The following is a 22,606-nucleotide window of genomic DNA, read 5'->3' on the forward strand; positions in this document are numbered from 1 at the left end:
CCTTATCTTTTCCTCTTCCTTTCGAAGACGCTTCATCATTTCTGCTCTTAATTTGGATTCATCTTCACTTTGATTTAAGTTGTTTATTTCTATGTTGGTTTTTTCAATCTGTTCTTGTGTCTTTAGACGATCAACTTCCGCATATTTAACTAAGATCATTACTAATTTTCTAGATGATTCAAGATTAGTCTCCGCCCACTCCTTCATCATTCTGGGATCTGGAGTTTCATAGCTGGGGGCTATTAATATTCTTATCTCCCGTGGGATTCTCCCAACGTCCAAGTATCTTTGGAGGGATTTCCCCTCCCACCACTTGCTTTGTTCGCTTTCCATCAGCTTTTCCAAACTGCGCATTTTATCTTTGAGGCTGGTAGCAGTGTTATTTGTTGATGTTCCCTGGGATGTTATATTTGTATTTGGGCTTCGTGCATCATCGAACATTTCTAAAGCAGCCGTCCCCCGATCACGGAGCGCGTAAGCTGACATTTTTGCTGTATAAGGATGTATGATAGTCAATAATATGGGACTCAAAACTTCGCTGTTTGCAGACAATTGATTGTTCCCGTACTCCTGGTCCCCGCTATACTCCTCACCCAACAAGTTTGTATAACTGATCCTACCTTTGCTCTTGTGCTGGCGCTGTTCTGCGTCCTCCGACCCGGTTACACCGCACTCCGAGATTGGCTTCGGATCTTGAATACAGCGGCTGGGGGGCAAAACTGCAGAAAATCCTCCCGGATTTATATATTAATCTATTGCTGATATGACCACAGCAGAACACTTTAATATCAAAATGTGCACAGAAAACCACAGTGAATAATGTGCTTTTTAGGGAAAAATGTTTTTTGCACATATTTTAGCAACAGTCCTTTGGTATAACCCACAACCTATTTCAAACATGTGTGTGTAACTCGTACTTGTTGTTCTCAGACTTTTCCTTGTTTAAATGAAGTCCTGCTTGCTCCTTAAACTTCACTGGTAGCTAACATGTGCATCATATAACATTTACTGTACAGAATCAGATTGGTCTCCAGTACTGCACTTCTTCTATTACATCCAAATAAACATGTATAGATGGTCAATTTATGTTGTATTTGTTTGTGGGCCCTCTGCTATCTAATTTGTTTTTAAGCTGATGTAGGGTGGACAATGTCACCGGGATATCACTATGATGTCATTTGAGATATCGCCAGTGATGTGATAAATTATGTCATTTAAGATTTCATGAGTGATGTATTATGTGAGGTCATAAGCAGTGGATGGTGGGTGCACAGTAATACTTAGCACACTGTTCTGTATCTGGAACTTTTCAGTGTTTTTTGGGACTATAAATGCAAATAGTTGGGATATTTTTACATTTAAATACAGTGTCACTTTAACCTCTGTTTTTCTAGTCAATATACGTATTTAAGCTGAAAGAACGTGTGATAAACAACACCAAAAAATGTTAATGCAACTTTACACATCGCAGCCTATCGCAGGGAAATAACCCCGTGTCAACGTAGAATTCACAACAAGGCGGCCGTATGCGATAGTCTGCCGAAACCGCGGCCAATGCCTGTGATACAACCACCTCGACGGAGTTAAAAACACAAACCCCAATGCAAAAAAACCTGCAATGGGCCAAAGCGCGATGAGGAAATCAGCAATAGGCAGCCCCAGGCCTGCAACACACACCTGGAAGGTGGGAAAAATAACCATAAAAGTAGAAAAAACACACAAACACAAACTGACCAACACCCAAGCACCATGGAAGCAGCCGGAGCTGGTGCAAGCGCAACCCCACAAGTACCCCGGACGACCAGCCAGGGACCTCGGGGACAGGGAAGGGCAAGGACAAGAAGAAGAGGAAGACGAAGTTCAGTCCGTAGGCGAACAGGATCATAGTCACAGATCTGATGGAACACCATCAACAACTGTTCATCACCTCCAACGTGTCATTGGGCACCCAAAATTGAATATGGCGGGACATCGTGGACAAGGTGAATGCCGTCGGAGAGCACAAGAGGACAATGGACGAGGTTATGAGGCGATGGAATGACATCAAGCGAAAGACCAAGGAGAAACTCGCAGCCAACCAGAAGGCAGCAATGCAGACAGAAGGTGGGGGCACAGTGCCACAGCTCGTGCTGGAGGACATGGAAGAGCTAGTGTCGACAGTCGTCAGTGTGGATACTGTGGCCGGAGTCGGGGGATCGGACACTGCTCGACAGTACACAACACAACCGCAACAGGGTGAGTGACCACCAGGTACTGGGGGGAAAGGGTGGAGATGGCCAGGATGGCACACATGCACAATCAAGCAGAGCACAGTGCACATCCTCTATGACTCCGGGTCATCGCCCAGATCTACAGACTGTCACAATGTACAATGCTATGCTGTCTGAATGTCAACATGTACCATGCGGCTAAATACATGTGGACACATTGTAATACACCATTTCCCCTTCACATTGCAGGGCCACTGTCAACACCCCCTGCAGAGCAGTCCCAGCCACTCTTCACTGATGACGAGGAGGACAACCCCAGCTTCGACGCACAAGCCCTCTTAGACATCATTGACATCATCCGCGACTCACCTCCAGGATCAGGGCAGCCCAGCTGCATTGAGGAGACCCCATTGACCACCCAAACCACCCAGCAGGAGGCACCCACGGCCCCAGCAGTCTCCCAAGACTCCCAGGAACAACACACGGCCTTCGAATGCCGTGTGCTGGCGGGCCAGAGGGAGACGGCTGAGCAGGTGCGGGTGGGGTTCGACCTCATGGCTACCAAACTAGACACCCTCCTTGGGAGTCTAGGCCCGCTCCATGGTCTCCAGCGAGCCCTGACTGACATCGCTGGAGTCATGGCGCAGAGAGAAGAACACCTGTCCGCTCAGAGGGGCTCCAGCGATACCAGCCGTGAGATGGCACACATGCGGAGGCTCATGGAGGACATGGTGCGGATAGAGGTGGAAAGGATGGCAGCCACCGCTGCACACCTGCAGAATGTAGCTGGGATCTACCACGCCCTGCAGATCCTCATCATGGCATTGTTGCCAAAAGGCATGGCGATGATGAAAGCTGCTGCCCCCACACCATCCAAATCTCCGCCCCCTGATGTGCCATTGCCTCACAGTGTGGCAGGCGTATCCACTTCGGCCCCTGATATGTCAGTGGCACACAGTGCCTCAGCCGGTACCACAACACCCACAGGTGGGGCAGAGAACACATCCGGGCGACGAGGACGTGGATGGGTTTGTGTTCGGAAGGAGACACTAGCATTAATTTCCACCACCTGGCCTGTTTCTACTTGGTGCCGCACATGGCCCCATGACCTTCCACTGACCCCCGATACACTCCGATGCACTCACCTTGGACAGCGACATGGACTGCCATATCCTATTTGATGACCAATGACACAGGGACCAGACTGCGGACTGTACCCTTTCTCTCCCACAGTTATTGTCATCCCCGGATGGACTCTGGCTGGCCGTCCAGGTACCCATATTGTGTAGTGTGCTTGGCATTGCCCTGTACCACTGCAACTGCAAAACTGCACTGGATGTGCAATAAACATCCAGTAACGGACTGCTGTGTTATGTCTTTCATCAACCATGTATGAATGTGTGGATGAATGTAGGGACAGTGATTTCCCTTGCGTCAATGATGCCCATCCTGTGGGATGCCAGTCAGAGGGTGCTATATTGCCTATTGTGTTCCGGGTGGCGTGGACACTACAACAGGGACACACGCATCAGTCACTTCCTTGTCCGGACATGGACTGAACCACCCCTAGAGCCTGCGAGCCATTGTTGCAAGCCCTGCGCTGGTCCGGCGTATGGCAGGCCAGACCACTCCACTTACGCTCTGAGGGGGGCCCTCATTGCTACCCGTCGCAGGCGTACTCGCTGGTGGTGTGCAGGTCACTGGTCTAGTTGTCAGCATGTCACAGCCACTCCCTGAGGGCAGGTTTGCACATACACCACACCCATCCAGCACAGGCGTCACAGGCCATGTGACTTCACCAACATAAGGGGTCGCCGACATCACATTCCCCGCTGCCGGTGGTGAATGGATGACAGACGCTCCACGGTTCTCAATCATATAAAGGGCCCATGAGTTGTTGCGCACAGGGTTAGTGGGCCTACCACCACGTGGTGCTGACTGGGGTTGCACAGGGTTAGTGGCACCCGAGGCCTTGCGGCTGGCACAGGCCTACCACCATGTGGCGCTGACTGGGGTTGCACAGGGTTAGTGGCACCTGAAGCTTTGCAGGTGGCACAGGCACCCTGCCACAGGATGGTGATTTTGGGTGCACTGAGGTAGGGGCAACCTTAAGTGCTGAGAGGGTGTGCAGCCTGCGATGAAGCCAGGTCCCGGCAGTCCAGACAGTTCAGGTTTTGTGTGCCCTGCTGGATCGCAGTGTAGGCCAGAGCCAGCGGGCAGCGTGGGCCTACCGCCACGTGGATCACAGAGTTAGTGGCACCTATTGGGCTGAGCGGGTGTGCAAGCTGCGTTGATGCCCTGTGCACTGGTATGCTCTCTGCCATGGCGAAATCAAGACCCAGCATCACATGTGAGACCTGGTGGCCTGCGGAGCGGGGCTGCATGATGTGGAGGGTGCCATGTCCGTGGGCCCAGGGCTTGTGGCTTGCAGTGGCATGTGGTGGGATCTCTTTTATTCACGCCGGTGGCAGAAGGTGAGCAGTAAGGCCTGGGTGTGCATGGGCGAGCATGCACCGCTAGGCGACGGGAGGGGCTGGGGTGCATCTGCCTGGGTGCGCAGAGGCGGGCATGTACCACTGGGCAGCGGGAGGGGCTGGGGTGCATCTGCCTGGGTGCGCAGGGGCGAGCAGGTGATGTTGTCTTGTGCAATTGTGTGTACTGTGCCAATCATGTATCTGGACTCTGTTTCAGATGACGGGTCTGTCTCAGATGTGTGACCTGAGGGACTGCAATACATACCGGCAAGTGGTTGAAGACACAGCAGTGGCAGCAGGTGAGCAGTGTGGCCTGGGTGCGCAGGGACGGCATTCTCTCTCTCTCCTCTTCTTCTCTCTCTCTCTCTCCGCCTCTCTTCTTCTCTCTCTCTCTCTCCCCCTCTCTTCTCTCTCTCTCTCTCCCCCTCTCTTCTTCTCTCTCTCTCCCCCTCTCTTCTTCTCTTCCTCTCTCCCCCTCTCTTCTTCTCTCTCTCTCTGACCCCCTCTCTGTCTGTCTATCTCTCTCTCTCCCTCTCTTCCTCTCTCTCTCCTTCGCTCTCTCTCTGTCATTTGATGTGTGCAGGACACACCATCACATCATGAATTTTGTCTTGCAGACTGTGACCTACGGATTGTCCAGAGGGGAGCCGCCATGTGTCATCATTTCAGTACAGTGTTCATTTTAATAAAGTTTCATTTGGTGCTTCAAAAGTGAATGTGTTATGTTAATTTTTGTGACGACACATGCATGTCATCAGTTGTGATTGTACGACATCATGTGGATTATTTTGTACATGTTTAGGTGTAGCTGATGTGGCATGTCTTTGGTCGGGGGTGCCATGGAGGGGGGGGGGGGTTCCTGAGGGTGGTGGCGGTGGGTGCATCTGTTGTTCTTCAGGTGTGGCTGTGGGCTGTGCTCCCTTTTGTGGTGCAGTCTGCCGTCCGACTTTGCACCAGGTCAGAACAGGTGTTAGTTTCCTGCTGCTAACGTGCCTTATCGCCTGTTTTGTGTTCTTATCGCCGATCTGGCTGGTCGTTGAGAATGTTGAGGTGTGGTGTTGTCGTGGCTTTTCGCACGGGAACGCCTACTCTGCATCTCATTAGCGATAGTTGCAGGGGTCATGGCGATGTTTTTTGCGGCTGCTATAGCGGGTAAACTGGTTCTGTGGGCTGTTAACACCAGCATGTGATTGGTGCGATGTTTTCATCGCAAATTTGGCTGCGATGAAGTGACATTAACTCTGCGATAGATCCTTGTGAATATGCCCCTAATTATTTTATGTAAGCACCTATGTTTTTGTAATTTATGCTTAGCGAGATTCTATTCCATTTAGTACAAATGTACACATTTCATAGGATGCACTGGGTTGTTGAGTAAATTGAACAGCAGTGTAGTGGATGATGTCATCAGCAATGTCACCAATGAAGTAATTTGAGATGCCATCAGTGATATCATGATGTCATTCAACATTTCATGATTGATGTAATATGGGAGGTCATAAGCAGTGCATGGCGTGGGCGCAAGTTATTGTTAGCTAAGTGAACTATGAATAGTGAATTTCTGTGTGTGTTTTTAGTTTACAATTTTATTTTTAACTGGCATTATCACCCAAGTATAACCTCACTTTAACCTTTCCTTTTCCATTGAATCTCTACTTTTTTTTAACATAATGTATAATAGTATACTAGACCTATCAATAACAACATTTTAACCTATGTTTTTTCAATGAATCTTTACGTAATTGGCCCCAACCCCTCCTTCAGTTGTGTATGGGACCCTTGTTGGTCAATGGCAATCCAGAGATATGTACGTGAAACCTGGGTCAGTCTCTCTGTTATGCATGGGGTGCTGGGTGTTCTTTGCCAGTCTATAGTCTTGTATGTGCACCCTGAACCAGTCCTTCAGTTATGCATGGAACCCTCAGTTGCCACTGCCAATTCACAGATATGTATGTGCACCCTGAATCAGTCCCTCAGGTATGTATGGGGCCCTCAGTGGTCACTGCCAATCCACAGATATGTATGTGCACGCACCCTGGGTCAGTCCCTCTGGTATGTATGGGGCCCACGGGGCCCTCAGTGGTCACTGCCAATCCACAGATATGTATGTGCACGCACCCTGAATCAGTCTCTCTGGTATGTATGGGGCCCATGGGGCCCACAGCGGTCACTGCCAATCCACAGATATGTATGTGCACCCTGAATCAGTCTCTCTGTTATGCATGGGGCGCTGGGTGTTCTTTGCCAATCTACAGTCTTGTATGTGCACCCTGAACCAGTCCTTCAGTTATGCATGGAACACTCAGTTGCCACTGCCAATTCACAGATATGTACGTGCACCCGGAATCAGTCCCTCAGGTATGTATGGCACCCTCAGTGGTCAATGCCAATTCACAGACTTGTATGTGCACCCTGAATCAGTCTCTCTGTTATGCATGAGGCGCTGGGTGTTCTTTGCCAATCTACAGTCTTTTATGTGCACACTGAACCAGTCCCTCAGGTATGTATGGAACCCTCAGTGGTCACTGCCAATTCACAGATATGTATGTGCACTATGAATCAGTCCCTCAGGTATGTATGGGGCCCACAGGGCCCTCATTGGCCACTGCCAATTCACAGATATGTATGTGCACCCTGAATCAGTCCCTCAGGTATGTATGGGGCCCACGGGCCCTCAGTGGTCACTGCCAATCCACAGATAATCATGTGCACCCTGAATCAGTCCCTCAGGTATGTATGGAACCCTCAGTGGTCACTGCCAATTCACAGATATATATGTGCACTCTGAATCAGTCCCTCAGGTATGTATGGGGCCCACGGGGCCCTCAGTGGTCACTGCCAATCCACAGATATGCATGTGCACCCTGAATCAGTCCCTCAGGTATGTATGGAACCCTCAGTGGTCACTGCCAATTCACAGACTTGTGTGTGCACCCTGAACCAGTCCTTCAGGTATGTATGGAACCCTCACTGGTCACTGCCAATTCACAGATATGTATGTGCACTCTGGATCAGTCCCTCAGGTATGTATGGGGCCCACGGGGCCCTCAGTGGTCACTGCCAATTCACAGATATGTATGTGCACTCTGAATCAGTCCCTCAGGTATGTATGGGACCCACGGGGCCCTCAGTGGTCACTGCCAATCCACAGATATGCATGTGCACCCTGAATCAGTCCCCCAGTTATGTATGGGACCCTTGGTAGTCACTGACAATTGGTCTGATAAGTACAAGATCCACTTTTTAAACAGCGATTGGTGCTGCCTGGTTCCTGGTGTGTCTTACGATGCTGCCCATGGGGCTGTGACATTGCCTGGTTTCCTGTCACCACCCTGTGTGGGTGATACAAAATACCTGTGTATCTTTAGGTGGTGGGAAAGATGCTCCTGCGAGGATAGGTCGCTATTTGAGAAATGTGAGTGCCTTTCTCCACCCCAGAAGTGCACATTCCTCTCTGACAGGTGAATTGCACACTCCTTTTGTCTGTGAGTGGACATGTCATGGAGAGATATATTTAGAAGAAGGGTGCAGCAGCAGAACTGCCCCCAGCTCCCTGTGACCCGATGGAACAAGGTGTTTATAAAATACCCAAGGGGCCGGTCCACATTGACATACTGCAGCCCCAGCACCTGTTGCTCTGACTGCACTAAAAGAACTCACATTTACTTTCTGTGCACTCGCAGGCAGCACTTACACACAGGTCATGAGTGGACACAGCCTAGCCCTGCTTGGAGGGCTACTGGCCATCTGCATTGGGATCACCGCTGGACAGACAACTGAAGGTAAGGCAGCACTGGGAGGCCATGAGCACAGGGGCATTTTTCAATCAGTGGGCAAGGGAGGGTAACATTATGCAATCTTTCAAAGTGAATTCTACTCTGCAGGATTGTATTACTGAAAGGAACACTACCAACACTTGAGGAGGACTGTACTGCTCAGTGGCCACAGGCCAGCCCAGCTGTAAGCTGTACTAACTAATGAACAAGTACCGGCACCTCCATGTAAGCTGTACTACTTATGAATGAGTGCTGGTACCTCTTTGCAAGCTGTACTACTTATATACAAGTACTGGCATCTCTCCTCAGCCTGCACTGCTTCATGAACAAGTACTGGCATCTCTCCTCAGGCTGTACTGCTTCATGAACAAGTACTGGCATCTCTCTACAGCTGTAGTGCTTCATGAACAAGTACTGGCATCTCTCCGCAGGCTGTACTGCTCCAAGAACAAGTACTGGCATCTCTCTGCAGCTGTACTGCTTCATGAACAAGTACTGGCATCTCTCCGCAGCTTGTACTGCTTCATGAACAAGTACTGGCATCTCTCCGCAGGCTGTACTGCTTCATGAACAAGTACTGGCATCTCTCTACAGCTGTACTGCTTCATGAACAAGTACTGGCATCTCTCCGCAGCCTGTACTGCTTCATGAACAAGTACTGGCATCTCTCTGCAGGCTGTACTGCTTCATGAACAAGTACTGGCATCTCTCTGCAGCTCTCCTGCTTCATGAACAAGTACTGGCACCTCTCTGCAGCTTTACTGCTTCATCAGCAAGTAATGGCATCTCTCCGCAGCTGAACTGCTTCATGAGCAAGTACTGGCATCTCTCCGCAGGCTGTACTGCTTCATGTACAAGTACTGGCATCTCTCTGCAGCTTTACTGCTTCATCAGCAAGTACTGGCACCTCTCTGCAGCTTTACTGCTTCATGTACAAGTACTGGCATCTCTCTGCAGCTTTACTGCTTCATCAGCAAGTACTGGCACCTCTCTGCAGCTTTACTGCTTCATGTACAAGTACTGGCATCTCTCTGCAGCTTTACTGCTTCATGAACAAGTACTGGCACCTCTCTGCAGCTGAACTGCTTCATGAACAAGTACTGGCATCTCTCTGCAGCTGTACTGCTTCATGTACAAGTACTGGCATCTCTCTGCAGCTTTACTGCTTCATCAGCAAGTACTGGCACCTCTCTGCAGCTTTACTGCTTCATGAACAAGTACTGGCACCTCTCTGCAGCTGAACTGCTTCATGAACAAGTACTGGCATCTCTCTGCAGCTGTACTGCTTCATGAACACGTACTGACATCTCTCTGAAGCTGTACTGCTTCATGAACAAGTACTGGCATCTCTCCGCAGCCTGTACTGCTTCATGAACAAGTACTGGCACCTCTCTGCAGGCTGTACTGCTCCATGAACAAGTACTGGCATCTCTCTGCAGGGTATACTGCTTCATGAACAAGTACTGGCATCTCTCTGCAGCTTTACTGCTTCATCAGCAAGTAATGGCATCTCTCCGCAGCTGAACTGCTTCATGAGCAAGTACTGGCATCTCTCCGCAGGCTGTACTGCTTCATGTACAAGTACTGGCATCTCTCTGCAGGCTGTACCGCTTCATGAACAAGTACTGGCATCTCTCTGCAGGCTGTACTGCTTCATGAACAAGTACTAGCATCTCTCTGCAGCTGAACTGCTTCATGAACAAGTACTGGCATCTCTCTGCAGCTGAACTGGTTCATGAACAAGTACTGGCATCTCTCTGCAGCTGTACTGCTTCATGAACAAGTACTAGCATCTCTCTGCAGCTGAACTGCTTCATGAACAAGTACTGGCATCTCTCTGCAGCTGAACTGCTTCATGAACAAGTACTGGCATCTCTCTGCAGCCTGTACTGCTTCATGAACAAGTACTGGCATCACTCTGCAGCCTGTACTGCTTCATGAACAAGTACTGGCATCTCTCCTCAGGCTGTACCGCTTCATGAACAAGTACTGGCACCTCTCTGCAGGCTGTACTGCTTCATGAACAAGTACTGAAACCTCTCTGCAGGCTGTACCGCTTCATGAACAAGTACTGACATCTCTCTGCAGGCTGTACTGGTGGTGGTAGGTAAAGCTTTATTCGATAAAAATATCATAAAAGCACAGCATACAATACAAGATAAAAAGGATCAAGTAAAACATTTGATGAATTAAAAAAATTGATCATAAGTGTATCTAAAAATGGAATATGTTCCAGAATAAGGCACTATATACAAAGAGACACAAATTTCATTGTAAAGGGATTGGTAAAAAGGATAAAAACCGGGCCTCAACAGCATTTCAATGTGCAAAAATGGCAAGTTTTTTTTTCCTCAATAGCCAAGCGCAACCCAGATACTTGGCCAGTCCTCATACTACAATGAGAGATGAAGTATCGGTTTTTAAGATACGCAACACAGTTACATAGTCTCTGGAGCCCAGAATTCTGCAAATTGGTCTCAGCCACTTGGATCTCGCTCTTCTGTAAGTGTAGCAGGCAAAAAGGGAATGGGGAATAGTCTCCTTCGGGGATGCACAGCTTGGGCAAACAGATGGTATGCTTGTCTGACCCTTACAGCTATCCGTGATGGATTTGAGAGGTAAAGTTCCTAATCTCAATCTCACATACAATGATCTATCCAGTGGGGTTTGAATAAAATCAAGGTAAGGTTCCAATTTGCAAAGTGTCTTGTGCTCAAAATAAGCCTCAGTCAGCTTCCCCATATTAGCATTACTTAGTTCTCTATCATTAACCCATCTCCAATAAGCCTTCTTGAGATCCAATTTTGAGGGGGGTGTCTGAGATTCCCAACAGTCTTCGTATCCAATTTCTCTCAGCAATTGTCTTACATAGGAAATCCATTTTATCCTCTTCCCAGTGTCAGCTAGTATGAGTTCACTTAGGGCTGCGGCATACTTAGCAAGCTCCGGTGTCCTTCGTAGTCTTGCCCAAAATAATAAAGGTCGAAGTCTTGCAATGTCCTGAATGCAAAGTCTGCCTAAATCATAAAACAGTGGTTTTAATGGAGTTGATGTGGGAAGAGAAATAAGATCCCTCATAAATCTTTTCTCAGACTTAACTAAATCATGGATACTTTCGTGGCCCCAAATTTCAGCTCCATACATTGCGCAAGATAGTGCTTTGGCCTCATATACCACAAGGGCCAGGGCCACTGGTCTGCTCGTAGAGAGATGTTGTTCTCTAATAATGGCACCAGAAGCCCTCTTGTGGCATAGGAGCATCTTAGTTAAGTGCGGACTCCACTTCATCCCTTTCCCGATCCGGATGCCCAAATAATCGAAGGAGTCCACAATATCTAATGGGTTGCCCTCCAAAGTAAAAACATTCCTAAAACGTCTTGGTGGATTGATTACCATTAATTTGGTTTTCTCAGTGTTTATAATCAGGCCATAAGATTTACAAAAGGTGCCAAACCTATTTAAAACTTTTGTAGGCCACCTGGTGATTTTGAGATCAAGAGAGTGTCGTCGGCGAACAGGAGGGTAGGAATTTTTTCACCAGCCAGGGCTGGAGCATCGGCAGGGTCCTCTCTAAGAAGATCCACCACCCCATTAATGTATAAGGAAAACAGGGTGGGGGCTAATACACAGCCCTGGCGAACCCCCCTGTTCACCGTGACACTCTCTGTGAGCTGACCCTGAGCGCCCCATCTAATCTTGGCGTGATTATCCTCATGTAACAGTATTAAAAAAGCGAGAATCTCTGGAGGGACACCTAATTCTGATAAAACCTGCCATAATCTTTGGCGAGGGATTAAGTCAAACGCGGAATTAAGATCTATAAAAGCTAAATATAAAGTACCTTTCCCTAGAACTACCACTTTCCAATAAATGCAGGCTGTACTGCTCCATGAACAAGTACTGGCATCTCTCTGCAGCTTTACTGCTTCATCAGCAAGTAATGGCATCTCTCCGCAGCTGAACTGCTTCATGAGCAAGTACTGGCATCTCTCCGCAGGCTGTACTGCTTCATGTACAAGTACTGGCATCTCTCTGCAGCTTTACTGCTTCATCAGCAAGTACTGGCATCTCTCTGCAGCTTTACTGCTTCATCAGCAAGTACTGGCATCTCTCCGCAGGCTGTACTGCTTCATGAGCAAGTACCGGCATCTCTCTGCAGCCTGTACTGCTTCATGTGCAAGTACTGGCATCTCTCTGCAGCTGAACTGCTTCATGAACAAGTACTGGCATCTCTCTGCAGCTCTCCTGCTCCATGAACAAGTACTGGCATCTCTCTGCAGCTTTACTGCTACATCAGCAAGTAATGGCATCTCTCCGCAGCTGAACTGCTTCATGAGCAAGTACTGGCATCTCTCCGCAGGCTGTACTGCTTCATGTACAAGTACTGGCATCTCTCTGCAGCTTTACTGCTTCATCAGCAAGTACTGGCATCTCTCTGCAGCTTTACTGCTTCATCAGCAAGTACTGGCATCTCTCCGCAGGCTGTACTGCTTCATGAGCAAGTACCGGCATCTCTCTGCAGCCTGTACTGCTTCATGTACAAGTACTGGCATCTCTCTGCAGCTGAACTGCTTCATGAACAAGTACTGGCATCTCTCTGCAGCTCTCCTGCTTCATGAACAAGTACTGGCATCTTTCCGCAGGCTGTACTGCTCCATGAACAAGTACTGGCATCTCTCTGCAGGGTATACTGCTTCATGTACAAGTACTGGCATCTCTCTGCAGCTTTACTGCTTCATCAGCAAGTACTGGCATCTCTCTGCAGCTTTACTGCTTCATCAGCAAGTACTGGCATCTCTCCGCAGGCTGTACTGCTTCATGAGCAAGTACCGGCATCTCTCTGCAGCCTGTACTGCTTCATGTACAAGTACTGGCATCTCTCTGCAGCTGTACTGCTTCATGAACAAGTACTGGCATCTCTCCGCAGGCTGTACCGCTTCCTGAACAAGTACTGGCATCTCTCCGCAGGCTGTACTGCTTCATGGGAAAGTGCTGGCATCTCTCCGCCGCCTGTACTGCTTCCTGAACAAGTACTGGCATCTCTCCGCAGGCTGTACTGCTTCATGGGAAAGTACTGGCATCTCTCTGCAGCCTGTACTGCTTCATGAGCAAGTACTGGCATCTCTCTGCAGGCTGTACTGCTTCATGAAGAAGTACCGGCATCTCTCTGCAGTCTGTACTGCTTCATGAGCAAGTACCGGCATCTCTTTGCAGTCTGTACTGCTTCATGAGCAAGTACCGGCATCTCTCTGCAGCCTGTACTGCTTCATGAACAAGTACAGGCATCTCTCTGCAGCCTGTACTGCTTCATGAACAAGTACAGGCATCTCTCCCCAGCCTGTACTGCTTCATGAACAAGTACCGGCATCTCTCTGCAGTCTGTACTGCTTCATGAGCAAGTACTGGCATCTCTCTGCAGCAGTACTGCTTCATGGGTAAGTACCGGCATCTCTCCGCAGCCTGTACTGCTTCATGAGCAAGTACTGGCACCTCTCTGCAGGCTGTACCGCTTCATGAACAAGTACTGGCACCTCTCTGCAGGCTGTACCGCTTCATCAGCAAGTACTGGCATCTCTATGCAGCTGTACTGCTTCATGCACAAGTACTGGCACCTCTCCGCAGGCTGTACTGCTTCATGAACAAGTACTGGCACCTCTCTGCAGCTGAACTGCTTCATGAACAAGTACTGGCATCTCTCTGCAGCTGAACTGCTTCATGAACAAGTACTGGCATCTCTCCGCAGGCTGTACTGCTTCATGAAGAAGGACCGCCATCTCTCTGCAGTCTGTACTGCTTCATGAGCAAGTACCGGCATCTCTCTGCAGGCTGTACTGCTTCATGAACAAGTACCGGCATCTCTCTGCAGTCTGTACTGCTTCATGAGCAAGTACCGGCATCTCGCTGCAGTCTGTACTGCTTCATGAGCAAGTACCGGCATCTCTCTGCAGTCTGTACTTCTTCATGAGCAAGTACTGGCATCTCTCTGCAGCTGTACTGCTTTATGGGTAAGTACCGGTATCTCTCCGCAGCCTGTACTGCTTCATGAGCAAGTACTGGCACCTCTCTGCAGGCTGTACCGCTTCATGAACAAGTACTGGCACCTCTCTGCAGGCTGTACCGCTTCATCAGCAAGTACTGGCATCTCTCTGCAGCCTGTACTGCTTCATGTACAAGTACTGGCATCTCTCCGCAGCCTGTACTGCTTCATGTACAAGTACTGGCATCTCTCCGCAGCCTGCACTGCTTCATGAACAAGTACTGGCATCTCTCTGCAGCTGTACTGCTTCATGAAGAAGTACTGGCATCTCTCTGCAGCTGTACTGCTTCATGAACAAGTACTGGCACCTCTCCGCAGGCTGTACTGCTTCATGAACAAGTACTGGCATCTCTCTGCAGCTGAACTGCTTCATGAACAAGTACTGGCATCTCTCTGCAGCTGAACTGCTTCATGAACAAGTACTGGCATCTCTCCGCAGGCTGTACTGCTTCATGAAGAAGTACCGGCATCTCTCTGCAGTCTGTACTGCTTCATGAGCAAGTACCGGCATCTCTCTGCAGGCTGTACTGCTTCATGAAGAAGTACCGGCATCTCTCTGCAGTCTGTACTGCTTCATGAGCAAGTACCGGCATCTCTCTGCAGTCTGTACTGCTTCATGAGCAAGTACCGGCATCTCTCTGCAGCCTGTACTGCTTCATGAACAAGTACTGGCATCTCGCCGCAGCCTGTACTGCTTCATGTACAAGTACTGGCATCTCTCCGCAGCCTGCACTGCTTCATGAACAAGTACTGGCATCTCTCTGCAGCTGTACTGCTTCATGAACAAGTACTGGCACCTCTCCGCAGGCTGTACTGCTTCATGAACAAGTACTGGCACCTCTCTGCAGCTGAACTGCTTCATCAACAAGTACTGGCATCTCTCTGCAGCTGAACTGCTTCATGAACAAGTACTGGCATCTCTCCGCAGGCTGTACTGCTTCATGAAGAAGTACCGCCATCTCTCTGCAGTCTGTACTGCTTCATGAGCAAGTACCGGCATCTCTCTGCAGGCTGTACTGCTTCATGAACAAGTACCGGCATCTCTCTGCAGTCTGTACTGCTTCATGAGCAAGTACCGGCATCTCTCTGCAGTCTGTACTGCTTCATGAGCAAGTACCGGCATCTCTCTGCAGTCTGTACTTCTTCATGAGCAAGTACTGGCATCTCTCTGCAGCTGTACTGCTTCATGGGTAAGCACCGGCATCTCTCCGCAGCCTGTACTACTTCATGAGCAAGTACTGGCACCTCTCTGCAGGCTGTACCGCTTCATGAACAAGTACTGGCACCTCTCTGCAGGCTGTACCGCTTCATCAGCAAGTACTGGCATCTCTCTGCAGCCTGTACTGCTTCATGTACAAGTACTGGCATCTCTCCGCAGCCTGTACTGCTTCATGTACAAGTACTGGCATCTCTCCGCAGCCTGCACTGCTTCATGAACAAGTACTGGCATCTCTCTGCAGCTGTACTGCTTCATGAACAAGTACTGGCACCTCTCCGCAGGCTGTACTGCTTCATGAACAAGTGCTGGCATCTCTCTGCAGCTGAACTGCTTCAAGAACAAGTACTGGCATCTCTCTGCAGCTGAACTGCTTCATGAACAAGTACTGGCATCTCTCCGCAGGCTGTACTGCTTCATGAAGAAGTACTAGCATCTCTCTGCAGCTGAACTGCTTCATGAAGAAGTACCGGCATCTCTCTGCAGGCTGTACTGCTTCATGGGAAAGTACTAGCATCGCTCTGCAGCTGTACTGCGTCATGAACAAATACTGGCATCTCTCTGCAGGCTGTATTGCTTCATGAAGAAGTACCGGCATCTCTCTGCAGTCTGCACTGCTTCATGAACAAGTACCGGCATCTCTCTGCAGCCTGTACTGCTTCATGAAGAAGTACCGGCATCTCTCTGCAGGCTGTACTGCTTCATGAAGAATTACCGGCATCTCTCCGCAGCCTGTACTGCTTCATGGGAAAGTACTGGCATCGCTCTGCAGCTGTACTGCTTCATGAGCAAGTACTGACATCTCTCTGCAGCCTGTACTGATTCATGTACAAGTACTGGCATCTCTCCGCAGCCTGTACTGCTTCATTTACAAGTACAGGCATCTCTCCGCAGGCTGTACTGCTTCATGAACAAGTACTAGCATCTCTCTGCAGCTGAACTGCTTCATGAAGAAGTACTGGCATCTCTCTGCAGCTGTACTGCTTCATGAACAAGTACTGGCACCTCTCCGCAGGCTGTACTGCTTCATGAACAAGTACTGGCATCTCTCTGCAGCTGAACTGCTTCATGAACAAGTACTGGCATCTCTCTGCAGCTGAACTGCTTCATGAACAAGTACTGGCATCTCTCCGCAGGCTGTACTGCTTCATGAAGAAGTACCGACATCTCTCTGCAGTCTGTACTGCTTCATGAGCAGGTACCGGCATCTCTCTGCAGGCTGTACTGCATCATGAAGAAGTACCGGCATCTCTCTGCAGTCTGTACTGCTTCATGAGCAAGTACCGGCATCTCTCTGCAGTCTGTACTGCTTCATGAGCAAGTACCGGCATCTCTCTGCAGCCTGTACTGCTTCATGAACAAGTACTGGCATCTTGCCGCAGCCTGTACTGCTTCATGTACAAGTACTGGCATCTCTCCGCAGCCTGCACTGCTTCATGAACAAGTACTGGCATCTCTATGCAGCTGTGCTGCTTCATGAACAAGTACTGGCACCTCTCCGCAGGCTGTACTGCTTCATGAACAAGTACTGGCACCTCTCTGCAGCTGAACTGCTTCATGAACAAGTACTGGCATCTCTCTGCAGCTGAACTGCTTCATGAACAAGTACTGGCATCTCTCCGCAGGATGTACTGCTTCATGAAGAAGGACCGCCATCTCTCTGCAGTCTGTACTGCTTCATGAGCAAGTACCGGCATCTCTCTGCAGGCTGTACTGCTTCATGAACAAGTACCGGCATCTCTCTGCAGTCTGTACTGCTTCATGAGCAAGTACCGGCATCTCGCTGCAGTCTGTACTGCTTCATGAGCAAGTACCGGCATCTCTCTGCAGTCTGTACTTCTTCATGAGCAAGTACTGGCATCTCTCTGCAGCTGTACTGCTTTATGGGTAAGTACCGGTATCTCTCCGCAGCCTGTACTGCTTCATGAGCAAGTACTGGCACCTCTCTGCAGGCTGTACCGCTTCATGAACAAGTACTGGCACCTCTCTGCAGGCTGTACCGCTTCATCAACAAGTACTGGCATCTCTCTGCAGCCTGTACTGCTTCATGTACAAGTACTGGCATCTCTCCGCAGCCTGTACTGCTTCATGTACAAGTACTGGCATCTCTCCGCAGCCTGCACTGCTTCATGAACAAGTACTGGCATCTCTCTGCAGCTGTACTGCTTCATGAAGAAGTACTGGCATCTCTCTGCAGCTGTACTGCTTCATGAACAAGTACTGGCACCTCTCCGCAGGCTGTACTGCTTCATGAACAAGTACTGGCATCCCTCTGCAGCTGAACTGCTTCATGAACAAGTACTGGCATCTCTCTGCAGCTGAACTGCTTCATGAACAAGTACTGGCATCTCTCCGCAGGCTGTACTGCTTCATGAAGAAGTACCGGCATCTCTCTGCAGTCTGTACTGCTTCATGAGCAAGTACCGGCATCTCTCTGCAGGCTGTACTGCTTCATGAAGAAGTACCGGCATCTCTCTGCAGTCTGTACTGCTTCATGAGCAAGTACCGGCATCTCTCTGCAGTCTGTACTGCTTCATGAGCAAGTACCGGCATCTCTCTGCAGCCTGTACTGCTTCATGAACAAGTACTGGCATCTCGCCGCAGCCTGTACTGCTTCATGTACAAGTACTGGCATCTCTCCGCAGCCTGCACTGCTTCATGAACAAGTACTGGCATCTCTATGCAGCTGTACTGCTTCATGAACAAGTACTGGCACCTCTCCGCAGGCTTTACTGCTTCATGAACAAGTACTGGCACCTCTCTGCAGCTGAACTGCTTCATGAACAAGTACTGGCATCTCTCTGCAGCTGAACTGCTTCATGAACAAGTACTGGCATCTCTCCGCAGGCTGTACTGCTTCATGAAGAAGTACTGCCATCTCTCTGCAGTCTGTACTGCTTCATGAGCAAGTACCGGCATCTCTCTGCAGTCTGTACTGCTTCATGAGCAAGTACCGGCATCTCTCTGCAGTCTGTACTTCTTCATGAGCAAGTACTGGCATCTCTCTGCAGCTGTACTGCTTTATGGGTAAGTACCGGTATCTCTCCGCAGCCTGTACTGCTTCATGAGCAAGTACTGGCACCTCTCTGCAGGCTGTACCGCTTCATGAACAAGTACTGGCACCTCTCTGCAGGCTGTACCGCTTCATCAGCAAGTACTGGCATCTCTCCGCAGCCTGTACTGCTTCATGTACAAGTACTGGCATCTCTCCGCAGCCTGCACTGCTTCATGAACAAGTACTGGCATCTCTCTGCAGCTGTACTGCTTCATGAACAAGTACTGGCACCTCTCCGCAGGCTGTACTGCTTCATGAACAAGTGCTGGCATCTCTCTGCAGCTGAACTGCTTCATGAACAAGTACTGGCATCTCTCTGCAGCTGAACTGCTTCATGAACAAGTACTGGCATCTCTCCGCAGGCTGTACTGCTTCATGAAGAAGTACTAGCATCTCTCTGCAGCTGAACTGCTTCATGAAGAAGTACCGGCATCTCTCTGCAGGCTGTACTGCTTCATGGGAAAGTACTAGCATCGCTCTGCAGCTGTACTGCGTCATGAACAAATACTGGCATCTCTCTGCAGGCTGTATTGCTTCATGAAGAAGTACCGGCATCTCTCTGCAGTCTGCACTGCTTCATGAACAAGTACCGGCATCTCTCTGCAGCCTGTACTGCTTCATGAAGAAGTACCGGCATCTCTCTGCAGGCTGTACTGCTTCATGAAGAATTACCGGCATCTCTCCGCAGCCTGTACTGCTTCATGGGAAAGTACTGGCATCGCTCTGCAGCTGTACTGCTTCATGAGCAAGTACTGACATCTCTCTGCAGCCTGTACTGCTTCATGTACAAGTACTGGCATCTCTCCGCAGCCTGTACTGCTTCATTTACAAGTACAGGCATCTCTCCGCAGGCTGTACTGCTTCATGAACAAGTACTAGCATCTCTCTGCAGCTGAACTGCTTCATGAAGAAGTACTGGCATCTCTCTGCAGCTGTACTGCTTCATGAACAAGTACTGGCACCTCTCCGCAGGCTGTACTGCTTCATGAACAAGTACTGCCATCTCTCTGCAGCTGAACTGCTTCATGAACACGTACTGGCATCTCTCTGCAGCTGAACTGCTTCATGAACAAGTACTGGCATCTCTCCGCAGGCTGTACTGCTTCATGAAGAAGTACCGGCATCTCTCTGCAGTCTGTACTGCTTCATGAGCAAGTACCGGCATCTCTCTGCAGGCTGTACTGCTTCATGAAGAAGTACCGGCATCTCTCTTCAGTCTGTACTGCTTCATGAGCAAGTACCGGCATCTCTCTGCAGTCTGTACTGCTTCATGAGCAAGTACCGGCATCTCTCTGCAGCCTGTACTGCTTCATGAACAAGTACTGGCATCTCGCCGCAGCCTGTACTGCTTCATGTACAAGTACTGGCATCTCTCCGCAGCCTGCACTGCTTCATGAACAAGTACTGGCATCTCTATGCAGCTGTACTGCTTCATGAACAAGTACTGGCACCTCTCCGCAGGCTGTACTGCTTCATGAACAAGTACTGGCACCTCTCTGCAGCTGAACTGCTTCATGAACAAGTACCGGCATCTCTCTGCAGGCTGTACTGCTTCAAGAGCAAGTACCGGCATCTCTCTGCAGCCTGTACTGCTTCATGAAGAAGTACCAGCATCTCTCTGCAGGCTGTACTGCTTCATGAGCAAGTACCGGCATCTCTCTGCAGGCTGTACTGCTTCATGAACAAGTACCGGCATCTCTCTGCAGTCTGTACTGCTTCATGAGCAAGTACCGGCATCTCTCTGCAGCTGAACTGCTTCATGAACAAGTACTGGCATCTCTCTGCAGCTCTCCTGCTTCATGAACAAGTACTGGCATCTTTCCGCAGGCTGTACTGCTCCATGAACAAGTACTGGCATCTCTCTGCAGGGTATACTGCTTCATGTACAAGTACTGGCATCTCTCTGCAGCTTTACTGCTTCATCAGCAAGTACTGGCATCTCTCTGCAGCTTTACTGCTTCATCAGCAAGTACTGGCATCTCTCCGCAGGCTGTACTGCTTCATGAGCAAGTACCGGCATCTCTCTGCAGCCTGTACTGCTTCATGTACAAGTACTGGCATCTCTCTGCAGCTGTACTGCTTCATGAACAAGTACTGGCATCTCTCCGCAGGCTGTACCGCTTCCTGAACAAGTACTGGCATCTCTCCGCAGGCTGTACTGCTTCATGGGAAAGTGCTGGCATCTCTCCGCCGCCTGTACTGCTTCCTGAACAAGTACTGGCATCTCTCCGCAGGCTGTACTGCTTCATGGGAAAGTACTGGCATCTCTCTGCAGCCTGTACTGCTTCATGAGCAAGTACTGGCATCTCTCTGCAGGCTGTACTGCTTCATGAAGAAGTACCGGCATCTCTCTGCAGTCTGTACTGCTTCATGAGCAAGTACCGGCATCTCTTTGCAGTCTGTACTGCTTCATGAGCAAGTACCGGCATCTCTCTGCAGCCTGTACTGCTTCATGAACAAGTACAGGCATCTCTCTGCAGCCTGTACTGCTTCATGAACAAGTACAGGCATCTCTCCCCAGCCTGTACTGCTTCATGAACAAGTACCGGCATCTCTCTGCAGTCTGTACTGCTTCATGAGCAAGTACTGGCATCTCTCTGCAGCAGTACTGCTTCATGGGTAAGTACCGGCATCTCTCCGCAGCCTGTACTGCTTCATGAGCAAGTACTGGCACCTCTCTGCAGGCTGTACCGCTTCATGAACAAGTACTGGCACCTCTCTGCAGGCTGTACCGCTTCATCAGCAAGTACTGGCATCTCTATGCAGCTGTACTGCTTCATGCACAAGTACTGGCACCTCTCCGCAGGCTGTACTGCTTCATGAACAAGTACTGGCACCTCTCTGCAGCTGAACTGCTTCATGAACAAGTACTGGCATCTCTCTGCAGCTGAACTGCTTCATGAACAAGTACTGGCATCTCTCCGCAGGCTGTACTGCTTCATGAAGAAGGACCGCCATCTCTCTGCAGTCTGTACTGCTTCATGAGCAAGTACCGGCATCTCTCTGCAGGCTGTACTGCTTCATGAACAAGTACCGGCATCTCTCTGCAGTCTGTACTGCTTCATGAGCAAGTACCGGCATCTCGCTGCAGTCTGTACTGCTTCATGAGCAAGTACCGGCATCTCTCTGCAGTCTGTACTTCTTCATGAGCAAGTACTGGCATCTCTCTGCAGCTGTACTGCTTTATGGGTAAGTACCGGTATCTCTCCGCAGCCTGTACTGCTTCATGAGCAAGTACTGGCACCTCTCTGCAGGCTGTACCGCTTCATGAACAAGTACTGGCACCTCTCTGCAGGCTGTACCGCTTCATCAGCAAGTACTGGCATCTCTCTGCAGCCTGTACTGCTTCATGTACAAGTACTGGCATCTCTCCGCAGCCTGTACTGCTTCATGTACAAGTACTGGCATCTCTCCGCAGCCTGCACTGCTTCATGAACAAGTACTGGCATCTCTCTGCAGCTGTACTGCTTCATGAAGAAGTACTGGCATCTCTCTGCAGCTGTACTGCTTCATGAACAAGTACTGGCACCTCTCCGCAGGCTGTACTGCTTCATGAACAAGTACTGGCATCTCTCTGCAGCTGAACTGCTTCATGAACAAGTACTGGCATCTCTCTGCAGCTGAACTGCTTCATGAACAAGTACTGGCATCTCTCCGCAGGCTGTACTGCTTCATGAAGAAGTACCGGCATCTCTCTGCAGTCTGTACTGCTTCATGAGCAAGTACCGGCATCTCTCTGCAGGCTGTACTGCTTCATGAAGAAGTACCGGCATCTCTCTGCAGTCTGTACTGCTTCATGAGCAAGTACCGGCATCTCTCTGCAGTCTGTACTGCTTCA

The 22,606-nt window shown here is 49.7% G+C and overlaps 1 protein-coding gene across 4 annotated transcripts in view; it reads left to right on the forward strand.

The window, feature by feature from the left end:
• The first annotated feature begins 8,281 nt into the window (after window positions 1-8,281).
• The window catches only part of LOC146829757 (uncharacterized), a 224,399-nt gene continuing 210,074 nt past the window's right edge, over window positions 8,282-22,606 (forward strand). For 3 of the 4 annotated variants that reach the window (XM_085606721.1, XM_085606720.1, XM_085606722.1), the window contains exon 1: window positions 8,283-8,466. In XM_085606721.1, the coding sequence (XP_085462847.1) occupies window positions 8,388-8,466 (79 nt within the window). In that variant the 5' untranslated portion in view covers window positions 8,283-8,387. Of the gene's footprint in view, window positions 8,467-22,606 lie in introns of all 4 variants that reach the window. The other variant, XM_085606723.1, reaches the window with a different exon arrangement.

This window comes from Triturus cristatus, chromosome 5_2 (genome assembly GCF_964204655.1).
Source record: "Triturus cristatus chromosome 5_2, aTriCri1.1, whole genome shotgun sequence".
Classification (NCBI taxonomy): domain Eukaryota; kingdom Metazoa; phylum Chordata; class Amphibia; order Caudata; family Salamandridae; genus Triturus; species Triturus cristatus.